At 35.3% G+C, this 16,435-nt stretch overlaps 2 protein-coding genes across 2 annotated transcripts; one reads left to right on the top strand and one right to left on the bottom strand.

Annotated features, from left to right (window-relative positions):
* The first annotated feature begins 2,290 nt into the window (after positions 1-2,290).
* Positions 2,291-8,170, top strand: LOC112013064 (kinesin-like protein KIN-4C). Its single transcript, XM_065767746.1, has 12 exons — positions 2,291-2,296; positions 2,649-2,768; positions 2,850-2,966; positions 3,049-3,129; positions 4,207-4,278; positions 4,414-4,507; positions 4,609-4,640; positions 5,371-5,444; positions 6,194-6,256; positions 6,380-6,524; positions 6,656-7,108; positions 7,553-8,170. The coding sequence occupies exons 1-12, from the start codon at positions 2,291-2,293 to the stop codon at positions 7,682-7,684; spliced, it is 1,389 nt and encodes a 462-aa protein (XP_065623818.1). The 3' UTR covers positions 7,685-8,170.
* A 646-nt stretch (positions 8,171-8,816) lies between these two features.
* LOC112022135 (argininosuccinate lyase, chloroplastic) lies at positions 8,817-14,154 on the bottom strand. The gene is made up of 6 exons (XM_024054710.2): positions 13,751-14,154; positions 12,930-13,310; positions 12,126-12,274; positions 11,309-11,600; positions 10,752-10,916; positions 8,817-9,308 (listed from the first exon to the last, which is right to left on the bottom strand). Exons 1-6 carry the CDS (start codon positions 14,066-14,068, stop codon positions 9,060-9,062), a joined length of 1,554 nt encoding a protein of 517 aa, XP_023910478.1. The 5' UTR covers positions 14,069-14,154; the 3' UTR covers positions 8,817-9,059.
* Between the last annotated feature and the right edge of the window lie 2,281 nt (positions 14,155-16,435).

The following is a 16,435-nucleotide window of genomic DNA, read 5'->3' as shown; positions in this document are numbered from 1 at the left end:
GGGAAAGAAATGTAAGAAACTTTGAAGGGTGTGCGAGGAGCCGAGGACAGATCTAGAAATTGCATTTCTTTGAAAACTCTATTAGAGTTTATTGATCATTGTACTCTTAGAGCTTAGTTGTAATGAACATCTATAATACATTGTGTGTAATTCTTGAATTCTTGTTTTTCCAATACAACTTAGTACTTATAAAAATTAAAAATAAAAAAACAAATTCATAGCGCATAATATCTTCATGTAAAAGCACAAACAAAGGAAAAAGTTGTTGCGAACCTTCTCCATATTTCATGTTCTCAAACGTTGCAAAGGCAATTTCAGGTATGCCACAAGTAGCCTAAATAATAGAAACAAATGTAATCAGTTTGATGCAAAATCTGTAACTAAAAAAAAACTAGGTCAATTTTGTTATCTAATTGTTAAGTTATTGTAACACACGCATTAAATGAGTTTTTAACCCACAACCTCAGTCTCCAGCCACTCTTGTGGGAAGGAGGAGTGTCATTTAAGCTAAAGTTCATAAGAAAACAACTATGCCAATTTTGACCAAGCTGGAATAGTTTACTACAGAATTAAAACATCTGCTGATACTTCTAGTGTTATTCTAACCACCATATTTAGTAGTTCATGAAGATCAGTTAAAAACAAAACAAAAGTAAATTACACTGACATTCCTGAGGTATAGTGAAAAAGACTTTAAATACCCTACTGTTCCCCAAATTTTAAAAATGATTGAAACTCCTTCGAACTTAAACAGAGGTTAAAGCCTATTCCCAATAAAACCAAATTCAAAATCCCAAACATCATCTTGGGATTCAAGTAATAGCCCAAAGGTAATGGCATTTTTTGTGGTGCCCCATATATGTGGTTCGAAGCCAATCTCCCCCTCCCCCACTATCTACCTATCAAAAAAATATCAGAAACATCATTTTTAATTAAACACTCCACCATGTATTTACTTTTCTTCTCTTCTTTCTCAACAACCAAACAAAGCAAAAAAATTAAAATGAATACAATGAATAAACCTTCAAGAGAGCCAATGGTTGTGGGAGTGGGCTCAGTAGGGTTGTGGGGCCACTATTGTGGGTTGCAACAGAGACTTAAGGCGACAGTGGTGGCTAGGTTTTCATCAACGACCACATGCAGAGGTTTGACAAACCACCAGTTGGGGATTTGGCTTCGGCAGGGTAGGTTGTGGTTCATTTGGGGGCTTTGAAGATTTTGTATGCTTGATGATGTAATTGGTTGTTGTTATTGTAGGAATGTTTGGTTCTTGGGTCAGCTGAGTTTTGTCTTTAATTTTATGAAATTCTTTATCTTGTTTCATCCTTCTGAAGGAAATCTTTGAAAGATTAATTCACCACTAGTGTTTTATTTTTACCCTAAATAGATTGAACAATTTTCAAGCTATAGACCAAGTTTGTAATTTTCTTTAATTTGAATTTTGAAATCTCGTAATAAAAAATATAGCTTTTCCAATGATGATGATGGAACGACAATATAGCTGTGATCGTCTTCTACTAATTCTTCACATACTGGAGCAAAGGTTTTGTCCTTGATCATCCAATTCCAATCAATTTTAAATTTTTTTTAATTTGAATGTTAAAGCATTTTTTATGATAGTTCACCCAATCTCGTTTTTTTGAGATTTTTTACTTAGATTTCTGTGGCGAATTTAATAAACGCCCTGGGCATAGATTGTAAATGAAAAAAAAAAAAAAAAAAAAGGAGAAGATCTCCTTGGCTGCACGAAATTGGGTAGTTAAGTGCTTGANGGTTTTTCTGTTTTTGTTTTTTTTTTTTTTATTTTTTTTAAATATTTTGTTATTAGTTTGGATGAGTGATTGTCTGATTTTCAAGGTCATCGGCTGTGCTCTGTAGTGTCTGTTTGGTTGCCGAGAATGTGATTGTGTGTTATTTTTGGTTTTGTGTTTGTTACGAGTCTGTTTGGATGATGAGAAAATGTAGGAAATGTCTAAGAGTAGGTGCCAAAGTGTGTTTGACTTTTGAGTCTTTTTCTAGGAATTTTATTTTCATCTGGAAGTTTAACTTGATTGGGCTATAGGAATTACTTGAAAATTTTCATTCACAGGGACTTTGAGTTAACAAAGAAACTCTGTTAGGTTGAATCTGATATTGCTTTGGTAGCTGAGATTGTGTGCAGAAATGATCGAAATCCTGATTTTCAGATATTTGGATATTAGGAGTGTAGAACACTAGAACTAAATAGGGTTTATTTGATGAGAGAAAGTTATAAACAAGGATAAGCTCTTTGAAAAAAAAATTTCCCTAAATGCAAGTGTGTTTTCGGAGAAAACTGATAAATTATTGGTTCTTCTAAAAGTTTAAGTTGTTAAGAAATGATGAAATTTGAACCATTATTCTAATATTACCCTCACGTGTGAGTCCAGATTCCCCCTTAATAAATAGGACGCGTGAGATATTTTAACTTTCTAAGTGGGAGGTAAAATGGGTATAAGGTTGAACTTAGGACTACCTACTCTAACAACACGACAAAGTACCGCATGTCCTAAAAGTTTAAACCATTAGAATATGGTGAGTTCAATTATTTTTTTCCATTATTCTAACAAAAACTTTGGAAGAGTATTTCAGTATTGCTTCCTTACTGAAATTTTGATCAAAATTGGCAGAAGGAGATTGAGGAACTAAGGGGAAAAGTAGCAAATGGTTCACTTTCACCTGCTTCTAATGGTAGTGTTGAAAAGCTTAAAGTGGATTATCTGCAAAAGCTGAATGTCCTTGAAGAACAGGTTAATTTTTATTTGCATAGTGATAACATGTTTTAATAACAACATCATTGCATGTTGTGAAACCATATTCTGCTTTTGCAGGTTACAGAGTTGAAGAAGAAACAACATGTTCAGTCTCAACTCTCAACTAAAAGGCCAAAAGGCGACGAAGCAACAAGAAGGTTGCAGTTTGAGATTCAGAGTTTAAAGGCTCAGAAGGTGCTGTATTGTTGTAGACGAGCTTGTCTATATAAACTGTTCATTTCATGGTTTCCAGTATTAACACTTTCTTAATATCTAGGTTCAACTACATTGTAAGAACAAGCTAGAGTCTGTGCAGTTTAGATTAAGCAAGGCTTCACTGGAAAAAGAAGTTCTTCAGGTATATGCATTACTACAGGATTCAGCATCATTTAATCGTTTTCTTAAGATTGAATTTCAAAGATTGGCACCATAGTTAAGTTGAAAAAGAAATCTTTGGGGATCTTCGTTTGATTCTTATGCACTGGTCTTAAATTTATGCTTTGAATTTGCCTTCTCCTCCTCAGGCTGTCCAAGATTTAATGTTTTAGTTTGTTATGTTTAGGTTGTTCAGGATGATGTCTTTCTACACATATTTGGTTTCATCTTATTCATTTATTTTTCTATAAATATAGCCTTACTGAAATATGAAAATATTTTGTTATGAAGTCCAATAAAGGCTCTAATCATGATCTTTACCTTGCATGATGTTCCAATCTTTATCTAGCACCATTTCTTGATTATTTATTTTTTTGCTTTCTGATTTTTACTAACAAACCTTTGGGTTAATGTTTTTCTTTTGGTTTTTGACTCACAATTGTTTGAGTTTTAAACTTTTGATTTATTATGAAACCTTGTATTTTAAGAATTATTCATTGAATGTGATGACATGTTGATTGATTATAATATTGTATAGAATTTGGATATCTAATACATGAAAATATGTTCAAGGTGGCGTAACGCAATATGAATTATCTTCTCCATCAAAGTCCCTTTCAACTGACATTACATAATAGAATCCTACTTAGTCTCAATAGAAAAAAGATCACTTGCATGCATTGTTTGATCATGCTTTGAATATGTGTCATCATATCAGGATTTGTCATGGTAGTGTCTAACACATCATGCAGTTAAGTCTTTTTATTATATTTCCTTGTATGGAGTATGCACTGGACTTAGTTGACAAAATACATATTGCCCAAGTTGTCTTGGTAGTAAGTGTAAACTTGGTCATACACAGCCATTAAATTTGAAGCTAGAGCAAATTATACAATGGTGTGAGAACATGCGCTCAAATAATTTTTATTACCTTTTATGCTAGTAACTTGCTTTGCTTTCATAAGGTTGCTGTTGAAACATCTGGATGATTGTGGGCATTTTTTCTGGGATTTCCATTATGTCAATATATTTGATTTCTTTGGAATATCTGCATCAACAGCTTAGGAAGGAGAAAAGGAGGAATGCGTATGAGATGCAAAAGCTATTAGCTTCGAACCAGAGACTAAAGATGGTAAAGCCTTGTTTTCTTTATGATGATATAAGCCTACTATTTTTTTTTTGGGGGGGGGGGGATGTGGAGGGGTGGGGGAGGGGAAGTGAGTCCCTTCTGGAAATTTGTTTTCCTACCTTTGGTCCTTTTGTGCAGGTCTTACAACGAAAGACAGAAGAGGCATCTGCAGCCACAAAACGGTTAAGAGAGCTGATAGAATCTCGAAAGGCTTTGTCACGCAGATCAACTGGTGGGGAGATCTAGTGCTTCATTCTTTTCTTGTTTGTTTTCCACCATTATAATACAATCTGACATCTGTTTATCTTTGTCTTGGTTAAATCTTATGTGTAGGTGCCAGGGTTGGCAAAACTCCTGGAGTTCAGGTATTTTGTTACGGAATTGGAAGGATTATTTAAAATCTGTGTACACAATCAGTTAATTATTTGGTGATATATGTGAAGTGCCATTTGGCTGTGCTTCTTATGGGATGACATTTTTGCAAGGATTCGTTTCATGGGTGTTTACTTGCAAGTTAATTTGGTTAAATTATTTGGAATATTAATACCTTAATATATTTTATATATTATAGGGAAAAAAAAAAACCCATGAAATAGGTATGTACTCCCTAAGCCAAATAACTACAAATCATGGCTGGAATGCAGTCTGTTTTTCTTCCATGCGCTCCTATTCAAAATTTCTAGCTACTTGACTTTGATACTATAGTTTGATTTGACAGACTAAAATTCTTCAAGATTACATGACATTTTTTACCAATTGACCAAGAAGTCTTTTCCCCTTCATATTAGAATTTCAAGACCAAAATCTGAAATGGTGCTTCTATTTTGGACAGTCCAGTCTTGCAAATAAAGAGCAAACTGTACCTTTACAACACTGGGAACTCCTATTTTTTAGTTCAATCATAAAGGCAATGACCAAAGTAAAAAGTTATATACTACGGATGCATGTGTAATTGCTGACTGTGCTGAATGAGATCATCTGTATTTGGGTTTAATCCATGCCTAGATTGGTACATGGGACTTTATGGTCTCCAGTTTCTTTTACGGGAGTTCTTATATTTCACCTCACTTTAAATGGTTGGTGCTGGCCCTGCAGGGTGTTGAGCATGAGTTTGAAGCCTCATCATGGTTACATGAGTTATGTTCTCAATATGAACGTCAAATGGAAGAGTGAGTCTTTGTATCTTTACCCCTGTTGAACTAATACTAATATAGTGCTTTCATATGTTCTCTTTGCTAAAGGTTCAGTCCTTGGTATGAATAAACTCAGAATGTCATTAGTTTAGTAGTTTTAGTTTTGTTCTAACTCAAATGGTGCATTGGCACCTCTTATAACTTGTAAGAACAGAGTAAAGAGTTAAGTCATGGGTTCAATACCCACCATCCCACCAAATTTGCATGTTACTTAAAAAGTTTCTATTTCTTATAATATAATCTGTTGTAATGACTGGATTTGGTCTAGATGCTGACAGGGAAAAGTAGTTGATACTAAGTTTTATTATTGAAAATTTTAACTCTTCCAACAGAGAGGAGCATGGATGCATACTGTATTTCACATTTCTGATTGCCTTGAAGGAAAACAAGTTATATCTCTTGAGCATCTTTTGTTAGAGTCATGTATATCCCTAGCTAAGTATCAAATATGTCTCACTGCATATGCTTTTTTTAGCATTTTGTTTGAGGTATATATATGAGTATTGTATCTCCCTCCCATACCACCATCCTGAATTTTTATGGTAGGGTATCATGGAGACTGAAGGTGATAAAACTGGGCAATTTTATGTACTACTTATGCATTTCTAGAGGTTAATTTGAAAAATAAAATTAATCAAAGCTTCTATTTTTAACAATCTCAAGCTGCATGTGGAACCATTTTTCTGGTATGCCTGTTTTATTCACTTCATGACTGGGATGGCTAGGATGGCTGAGGAGGTTGCAATGCTCAGGGAAGAATCAGAATTGCTGAAGCAAGAAAATCTTAGGTGAGAAACTTTGTTGCTGATTTTTTCTTCCTGGATTGTTCTGTGTTCTTTTCCCTGGCAGTTTATTTGGCTATTCCATGCTTATAAAACCTTTGATGAACCTTTCCTTCTTGAACTTTAAAGGTGCCCATTACAGGAGAAAGAAGTTGATTGCTTAGAACAGGACGAAGATATAAAAGATCTGAAGGAACAAATAGTCAGCCTAAGTGGTTTGGTTAGACAACTACAAATTCAAAAGGCTGAATTTGTTCATAGGGATAAATCACAGGTTAGTTTATTTGGCTGTAACACATATAAAGCTTTGACGTACGAGAAATTCATATTATACAAAATTAAATACTACATTAATTCACTTGTATTAGACTATGATATTTAAATATTTAAACATCTGATGATCAGGGTAATTTGGGCCAACCCTCCTTTTCTGCTGGGAGTAGCGAAGATTTCTTTCAGAGCCTGGATACATGTGAATCGGAACATTTTGGGGACACTAATGCTGCAAAGGAGAAAAATGCAGTTACGATTTGCTGCTCATGCAGCAAGAAATCTTTGTGCAAGACAACGAAATGTAGATGCAGATCTACTGGTGCTGGCTGTGGAAAATCATGTGGCTGTGCACTTTCTAAGTGCACCAATAGAGAAGCAGTTCAAGTCAAGTTGAGTAGCACCCCACAATCAGAGATGGCTGAAAGCGTTCTGAATTGTTCAGAGATTGTTGAGGCAGAGAAGACCAATACAGTTGCTTCACAAGGTGCAATGCTACTTCAGCGTGCACTAGACGAGAAGCCTGCTGAGATGAACGGCAATCATAGGACAAGAAAGCAACCGTTATCTGACATTGGGAATAGGCTGGTATGATTCTTCCCACAAATTTATCTTTTACCCAAGCCATTCCCATATTTAGTACTTAAATATGCATGTCTGTTTGGCACTAGCCTTTTCTTTTAGCCTTTTAACTGATTTGCTTATGTACAGTTTTTAAAATTCTTACTTTTTCTAGCTACAGCTATCTTTAACCTTTAAACAATTAAGCTTTCAGCACATCCAAACACGCTAGGAAATGATATTTTGCTGTCTACTCACCTTATATGTTCTGGCACCTGGCTATCTGCATTGTCTCATAAGAACTTTTGAAACTCTCTAGGGACTGCAATCCCCTTATTGCAACTGACATTCGTAACTCAATGCTTGCTGGTGTTGTTCTTTTTGCTTTTAGCACTTTGGATGGGATCCATCTTGTGCTACACTGTTACATACTTCTCCTTGCTTGCTAACTGAGAATTTGAATCCCTGCAGATTGAATCAGATGATTTAAAACCTGGCCGGAAGAAGAAAGGGCGAAAACCAGAAATTCAGGTTGTAACCGTAGACCCACCTTCCTCACTTCCTGAAAATATCAAAGGCACAAGAAAAGCAGATAAAAAGTGAAATGCAAGCAGATACTGTTTTGAAATTAGCCGGGCCTGCGCAGCAAGCAGTCCTCAAATAACAACCATTGATATAGAGTAATTCTGATCAGCTTGATGAATTTGTTTGTTAGTAAGGTGGCTGGTGTTTCCTACTTCAAGATATCTAGTACGGCAGGCTAGAGCATTGAATCAGAAAGAGAACTGCTGCCTTTGACTTGACAATCATTCCTTAATCCCCTCTTCGTAGATTACTCACACCAACACAGAAGTTTGAAATGTATGCCATCAGCTTGAAGTGAAAATTTCTATTTGAATTTTGAGAGTACATGGATCTAATATAAGGAGTGGATATTTTTTTTTTTTTATAGTGAAGATTGATGGATCTTTTACAGAATGGGTTGTGTATTTGATATGGTGTAATAATTTGATACTCAACCTTGGTTGCTTGAGTGCTGTTGAATTTTTTATTTCTATAGGAAAAATTGGGTTTTCATCTTCTTCTGTAGCCTGCAGTCGTCTTCGTAATTGAGGTGAACCGTTGCTTATTGCTATAGCTTAAGAAATTTCAGTTCAAAGTATTGTTTGGTCAGAAGCCCCTCATACTCAGCATCGGCTGGTATGAAATGAAGTTAAAAAGTATACATTTAAACTCCATCAAAGCAGATAAGAGTGATGGGTTCTCAAAATTTTCCTAAATAATTGGATATAGAATTTCGTGTCAAAGATTTCAATCCAACTAATTCAGTTTGTACGGGACATTGAAACAGGCCAAAACATATGAATTGAAAATTGTATAATCATTTCTCTAGGTCTTGTACTTAAACCTACATAGAGATCTCAGTGCCATTTATGAGGGTCCATAGCAAGAAACCCTGATTTAGCTAATATGATTGAATTGCATACCTCTAGGATCCCTATATTACAGAGAAGAGAGTTGGTTGTCCCGGTGAGGAGTAGAATGGGAGACAAAATTTCAGTCATTTTTTTATTTGCCCTCAATGAGCATTTACGATGGTGGAAACCGCATGAGCATGTGAGCATTAGAATGAGATAATGTTCACAGCATGAGCATCAGAATGAGATAGTGTTCTCTAATTACATTCACAGGGATGGGGGGTCACATACTTTCCCCATCCAATGTATAATATAGATTAATTTGAAAGGCACAATATTTATTATATAACTCATGAGGAACTTTTTCCATACAACAAAGGGTTGGTTCTATTGTTGATCTAAAAATAGTGTTTATATATCACTGATAAAACATCCCATTATGATGATACTCGCATCTTGATGCCTAACACAAATCCTATTGCTAAGTCTTCGATGCTCACTGCACCGCCATTCCTAAGTCCCAAAGTGATCTCTAGCACCACTTACTCCCAGAGTCAGCTTCATTTGATTTCAAGTTTAGTAACCCAGTAGTCAAGTTGACTGGCAACACACTCAGATCCTGTGGAACCATATGAGCTAAATTTCTTCACTGCATTTTCTACTCCAAGAAACTCATATACATCCTCATCGAAAACTGGGCTTATAGTCCTCAGTTCATTTAGATGCAGGTCCAGAAGCTGGCAGCCTTTTGAGACGCACAAGGCTACAGACTTTCCAACTATGTCATGAGAAGTTCTGAAAGGAACACCCTGAAAGAAAATAACAATAATAAATAAACTATGAGTAACAACTTTTGAGAAACCAAAGAGAGAGAGAGAGGAGGGCTTGGTATCTAAAAAATCTATAGGTGCAAGTATAAACTGCAATTCCTCTCTCACTATCTCTGCATGCAATTTATGGGTCATTTGAATATTAGAAATGTCAACCAACTTGAAGTTGAAATATATTTTATCCCAGCGCGATGCATAAATTAGGTGGTTAAGATAAACAATTCCAAGGGTGTCAAAAACATACTAGGATCAACCGTGGAACTTCTTTCATGGCAGTTTCAGTGCTGCATTTCAAGGGTGTCAAATGGGTGGGTTTGGGGTAGGCATAATTGGGTTGGGTATATAAAACCCATTTACCCATTAAAACCCATTTAACTAATTACTTCTAACCCAAATCCAACCCAACCCAATTATTATGGGTAGACCCCAACTCACCCAATTATCAAAATGCCAATAAAGTGAAAACCCCAACACTTTCTTCGATTCCCTTTTCCACTCTCTCTAGTCTCCATTCTTGGGATTAAAAAATTCCACATAAGCACATCCACATCAGCAATTATATTAAAAATCCAAATAAAAAAATATTTTCTTTTCTTTTCTATTTTCTCTCACTTTCTTGGCAACCAAACAGTGCAACAAATACCCACACTGAGCTCACCAACTACGGCTTCCCAGTCGGATTCTTACCCTCCTCAATCCATGGCTACTCCATAAACAAGACCCCTGGCGACTTCTCCGTCAAGCTCGGTGGAGACTTCTCCATCTAGCTTGGCGGCGACTGCAAGATCACTCTCCCGCCGGACAACTACCTCGCCACCTATTCCAAGACAGTCAGGGGAAAGATTGTTTCGGGTAAGATCGCTGAGCTTGACGGGATTCGGGTCCGTGCATTGTTCAAGTGGTGGTCCCATCACCGTGATCCGATCCACCAGCAAAGACTTGGTGTTCGAGGTCGGCATGGTCACCGTCAAGGCTCAGATCTGGGACACTGCTGGTCAAGAACGGTACCTTATCTAGTCTAGAAACTCATACTACTTTTGCTTGATTCGTAGGGTTTTGATTTCTATGATTGTTTGCTGAGAAAATAATCCCTAGGAAAAATATAAATTTATACTTTGATTGTTCTTATACTGCTTTCTTTTTTTTCTTTTTTATGAGAGGGGCTGGGTTGAATTTGGGTATATTGTTTTTGGGTTAAAGGTTTTTAGTTAAAACCCAATAATCACTAGGTCTAATTGGGTTGATGCCCATTTAACCTAACTAATAATTGGGTGGGTTTGGGTTCAATTAGAGTGGGTGAGTTTGGGTGGACAAATGGGTTTGGGCTTATTTTGCCACCCCAAATTTCTATTCATGCTGGAAATTTGAAAATCAAAGAACTATGCCCATTGGTGAAAAAGTTTATCAAAATACACGGCTTACCTTGTTCACAAGATAATCAGCAAGAGTGGTGGCATCAAGATGACCAGCAGGTAAAGCCTTTCTTATTCTCTCCTGATTGAAGGTAATATTCTGAGCAAACTCTGCAGACACCTCAAGCATCCCCAAAATTGTCTTTACACTGTCAAATGCAGGTTCCTTATCTTCCTGTGTCAAGGAAAACACATATTTAAAAGACTGATGGGATTAAAAAAAATATATGGATTAGTGTATATAAATAGGTAAGCTAGCTTTTTCAGACTCCGCCCTACAGAAGATTCATGGCTCAAACAAGACAGCTGCACCAGGTTTTATTGAAAGAAGTAAAGCATCTATAATATCTTCAACAACTTTCAAAAGATTTATAGATTTAACACATAATACATGCAAGTATGATTTGTGTATGAATCATTGTTACATGCATGCATATGTATGCCAGTAAGCAGGTAAGCTAGACATGAAGTGGGTTATCAAATTTCAATGCATGAAGGCTGAAATAGACCCCCAACCCCCTCTCCTTTTCTTTTCACTCATCAAATGAAGAAATGAAAGCATTCTACCTGCAAATCACGATTGTAAGCAAGAGGAAGCCCTTTGCACAACGTGAGAAGAGTAACCAGGTCTCCAATGACTCTGGCAGATTTTCCACGAACAAGTTCCATTGGATCTGGATTTTTCTTCTGAGGCATTATACTACTTCCAGTAGAAACACAGTCACTTGGTGTAATAAATCCAAACTCCTCTGAAGCCCACAGTACCCATTCTTCACCAAGCCGAGAAAGATGAACGGCTGTGATGGAATTAGCAGAAAGAAGCTCCAACACAAAATCTCGATCTGAAACTGCATCAATACTACTCAAAATATAAAATGTCACCGGTTATTTGTGGATGCCAGATATCAAGAAGTATGTAAAATACAAAGAAAAAATGTCCAGCAGATGAATGCAAGTACACAAGAAACCATCACTGCCAGGCTCTTCAAATTGATCATGTGGGACAGAGTCAAATCATAGATATTCTAAAACAAATTCTAAGGCACCATTCGAAAACAAATTTGCTTGTCCATATGGTATATGTTTGCAGTCTCATTTTGTATATTAGCATCAAAATTCATCTTTAAACCAAACATGATCTCCAAAGACAAAATCCAACGTTAGATATATGCAATTTCTTGTAGTCTGTTTACCGCATTGATAAGCTGAGATCATTACACAACAATCACCATGCATATGCATTTGTATTACATGATGTGAGATTGAAATTAACAGATGACTGTGAGAGACATACTACCACAAACTGTTAAAACATTTTGCATGTTGCCACAGGACCAAAAATTATCACCTATGACACATACGAAGTAAACTATCAAGGGAATACCTGTTCCTCATGGGAGCAGTGAATCCCAAAGCATCTGAAGTCATGAGTCGATCAATGGGAAGGCCAGTGCCAGCCAATGCACATGCACCTAAAGGGGAGAAATTCTGCCTAGCTCTGCAATCTAATAACCGACCAGCATCACGTTCAAGCTACAAGACAACATTATGGCCAAGTCTCTTCAAGTTCAAAAAAAAGGAAGAAGTACATCTTAGTAAATGTTTCAACTCCTATGATTATGCCAGAAATAACATTATCAATAATTTATACATGGTTAAAATAACAATATGAAAAAGGTAGTGAAAAATTGTTGTCCCTAGCATTATTATTATGGGAAACACCAAAGAGCTTCAATCAAAGAATGTTAAGTTTAGAGGGGCTTAAGAGTCCACCCTTATGGTTGTTTTTTTTTTTTTTTTTTTTGATCGGTACCCTTATGGTTGTTTTTCCAAAAGCCTGTCTTGCCATTTCATAATGAATAGAATCCTTTAATTGTGCATCAAGCATGCCAATGCGCTCTAACTCAAATGGCACCTCCTCCTTTCGTAAGAGCGTGGTAGAGTTGAGTTCATGGGTTCAAAATTCACTGAATTGTGTGAAATGTACCAATTAAGCAAAATTATTTTGTATCAAGCATTCGTGCACTTATATTCTTTTCACCTTTTTTTTTTTTAATTATATATTCTTATTAATTAAAAACAGGATTTTAGAAAAATGTCCAGAAAAACCAGCATCTATAAACACAGCTAGAACATGAACAGTAAACCATATCGTCTTTGATAGTGCAAAAATGTATCAAATTCAAACCTGCTCAACATATGCTAAGAGAAGATGTTGCAGCAAAACAGGCTGCGCCCTTTGCAAATGTGTATAACCGGGAACGATAAGTCCCTCGTTCTTCAATGCCAAAATCACCATTGAAACCTGAAGATGTCTGATGCGTGCAACAATCTTATCAATAGCATCACGACACCACAGGCGAAAGTCTGTCGTGGCTTGATCGTTTCGGCTCCGAGCAGTGTGGAGTTTCTTGGCAGGTTCACCAATCTTATCAGTAAGCGCTGCTTCAATGTTCATGTGCACATCCTCCCTATCAGTTCTCCAAACAAATTCGCCATTCTCAATGCTCCTCTCGATCTCATCAAGACCTTGAAGAATACTATCCCTATCACTCATACTCATCAATCCCTACAACAAAATGATACATATCACCACCCACTGTCTATGAATTTTAAATTTTTACAACAAAAATAGAACATGCACTATAGTTGTGCCCAAAAAGAAAAAATCAAAAACCTTGACTTTGAGACTCAACCAAGTATCAGTACTACATGTAAATCACCTCACTCATTCCAAAAATCACAATTCCTCATTTCCACTTTCTTTTTTTCCATCAAACATTTTCTCAGGAAACAAACAGACTCCACATATAATAGAACATGCACTACAGGTATACATACTTCCAATGACTTTGAAGAATATTCTTGCCAAAAAAAAAAAAAAATCTCAACTTTGAGACTCAACAAAGTGTCACTCATTCCAAAAATCATAATTCCTCATTTCCACAAGACATTTTCTCAGGAAACAAACAGACGCCAAAAAAAAAAAAAAAGGAAAAAGAGGAAAACCTGTTTGGCGAGCATGGAAGCGTGGGCTCTACTCCCCATGATATCTTGCTTGTAAAGCTCCTTATCGAAAGATATCGACTCAGTGAACCGCTCCACCAAGTCAGTCACACTCTCCTCGAACCTTCCACCCCACAGCTTCACCTCCTTGTCATTCTCCGCGGCGGCGCCGGCGTTGTTCATGGCTTCCAAGACACACCGGACCTCTAACTTGGGCTTGACCCGATGGGTAAAACCGACCGACGGTGTTCGGGGCTTTGAGAATTGAGATCGGAGCGACAATAGCGTGGAAGTTGAGGAAGCAGAGGTTAGAGATTCCATTTGAAAAAAGCGAATTTGTCAGGTGGGATTGGGTTTTTAGTGGCAACTGTGTGCTTTGTGTGTCAGCATGCACTTCGTTTTCGCTTTTTTTTTTTTTGGAGTTGCCGAGGGAGGGTTTAGTGGGTTTTGTCGTCGGGTAAATGGGTCATGGGTGTGACCCGGTTTTAGTTTTGAACTTTGGGTAATTGGGCTTTGTTTAGAACGGATTGGGTTTGATGAGTCCAATTTGTTGTGGGGGAAATCAGCCTGCTATCGATTGGTCCATGAGAATGGGTGCTAAGCCAGGTTTGGGACAAACAAAAAAGAGGTGAAAATGAAATATAGTTTTTCGTTCTTAAAATTTTGTTACTTAAAATGTTACAAATTTTAATTATTTGAAGTTTTATAAGATATGAATTTCATCTTTTTGGTTTGTTGTTATATAGATTACATGTGTAGCAAACAGAGTGTTGTTATAATTTTTTTATAAAGAAGATAGAATTTTAACTTATGATGTTCGCTTCATAATGATTGCTCATTATTATCATCAGATCATGACACCAATTAGAGATTATTTCACGATTAGAGATTTTATTAATTAAGTTAATTAGAATCTACAAACGTAGTGTTATGATACATTAAAAAGATATCGTAACTCAGTATAAATTTAATGGAAAATAAATAGAATGGTGAATACAATTTAGACATTTTAAGTGCAAAATTTTTACTTATTAATTTTTATGGATAAAAATCAAATTCGCACTTAATTTTAGAGATGAGAAGTATATTTTAGCCATTGAAAAAAAAAAAAAAAAACATTAATAGTTCTTTTTAGATAAGTAGATAATGGGGGAGTAGAGAGGTGAAGTTCCGACCAAATATTTAGATTAAGAAAAAAGAATGTCATTAACAATAGAGTATCATTTAAACCTTAAAATATAATAGTTTTTTTTTTTTTTTTTTAGAATAACAAAACATAATAGTTTAGAGTACAACTATTTGCATCTTTATAGTGTGAATAAGATATATAAGGCTGATTTTTTTCACTTGTCAAATACAATAAATGCATGTACTTCGTTTTTGCTTATCATATGTAGGATCCGTTTGAGATTTACTTATTTTGTTAAAATTAAAAAAATTTTTGTTGAAAGTACTGTAGATAAATGTAAAATTTAGTTGAAATAGTATAGTGAGACTCATAAATAGTACCAAAAAGTGCAGTTGGACTCATAAATAATAGGAAAAATAAACTGAACAGTAAAATAAGTTGACAAAAATAATCTATGCCAAGGGAGAGTGTATTGGGTTTTTTCGTTAGTTAAATGGGTCATAGGTGTGACCTGGTATTTGTTTTGAACTTTGGATAATTGGGCTTTGTAAAGAACGGAATTGGGTTTGATGAGTCCAATTTATTATGGGGATATTAGGCCTGGGGAAATCAGCCTGTTATCGATTGGTCCATGAGAATGTGTGCTAAGCCATGTTTGGGGCAAACAAAAAAGAGGTGAAAATAAAATATACTTTTTCGTTCTTAAAATTTTGTCATTTAAAAATTTAAATTATTTGAAGTTTTTATAAGATATGAATTTCATCTTTTTGGTTTGTTGTTATATAGATTACATCTGTAGAAAACAAAACATTGTTATAATTTTTTTATAGATAAGATAAAATTTCTACCTATGATGTCCATTCCATGATGATTACTCATTATTATCACCAGATCAAGACACCAATTAGGTTTTGATATAGGCAGAGTTTGAATTATAAATTTCTTATTTCACGATCAGAGATTTTACCAATTGAGTTAATTGGAATCTACAAACGTAGTGTTATGATATATCAAAAAGATATTGTAACTTAGAATAAATTTAATGAAAAATAAATGGAATGGTGAGTTTATTTTAGATATTTTAAGTGCAAAATTGTTACTTATTAATTTTTATGGATGAAAATCAAATTTGCACTTAATTTTAGAGATGAGAAGTGCATTTTAGCTATTAAAAAAAAATAACAAAATAGAAACTTAATAGTTCTTTATAGATAAGTAGATAATGGGGGAGTAGAGAGGTGAAGTTCCAACCACATATTTAAATTAGCAAGAGAGGATGTCATTACCACTAGAGTATCATTTGAACCTCAAAACATAATAGGTTTTTTTTATTTATTTTTTTTTAGTAGAACAAAACATAATAGTTTAGAGTACAACTATTTGCATTTTTATAGTGTGAATAAGATATATAAGGCTGATTTGTTTCACTTGTCAAATACAATAAATGCATGAAAATTAATTTTTCACTATAAAATAGACATTCATTGTCTGCTTTCATTCTGGTCATAAGTGCTTGGATTTGAGTTATTATTGATATTTAATTAGGTTCTCGGGTCATA

The sequence above is a fragment of the Quercus suber genome, unplaced genomic scaffold (genome assembly GCF_002906115.3).
Source record: "Quercus suber isolate HL8 unplaced genomic scaffold, Cork oak 2.0 scaffold_843, whole genome shotgun sequence".
NCBI lineage: Eukaryota > Viridiplantae > Streptophyta > Magnoliopsida > Fagales > Fagaceae > Quercus > Quercus suber.
Note: the sequence above shows the minus strand (reverse complement) of the source record. Positions and strands in the feature narration are given on the sequence as shown.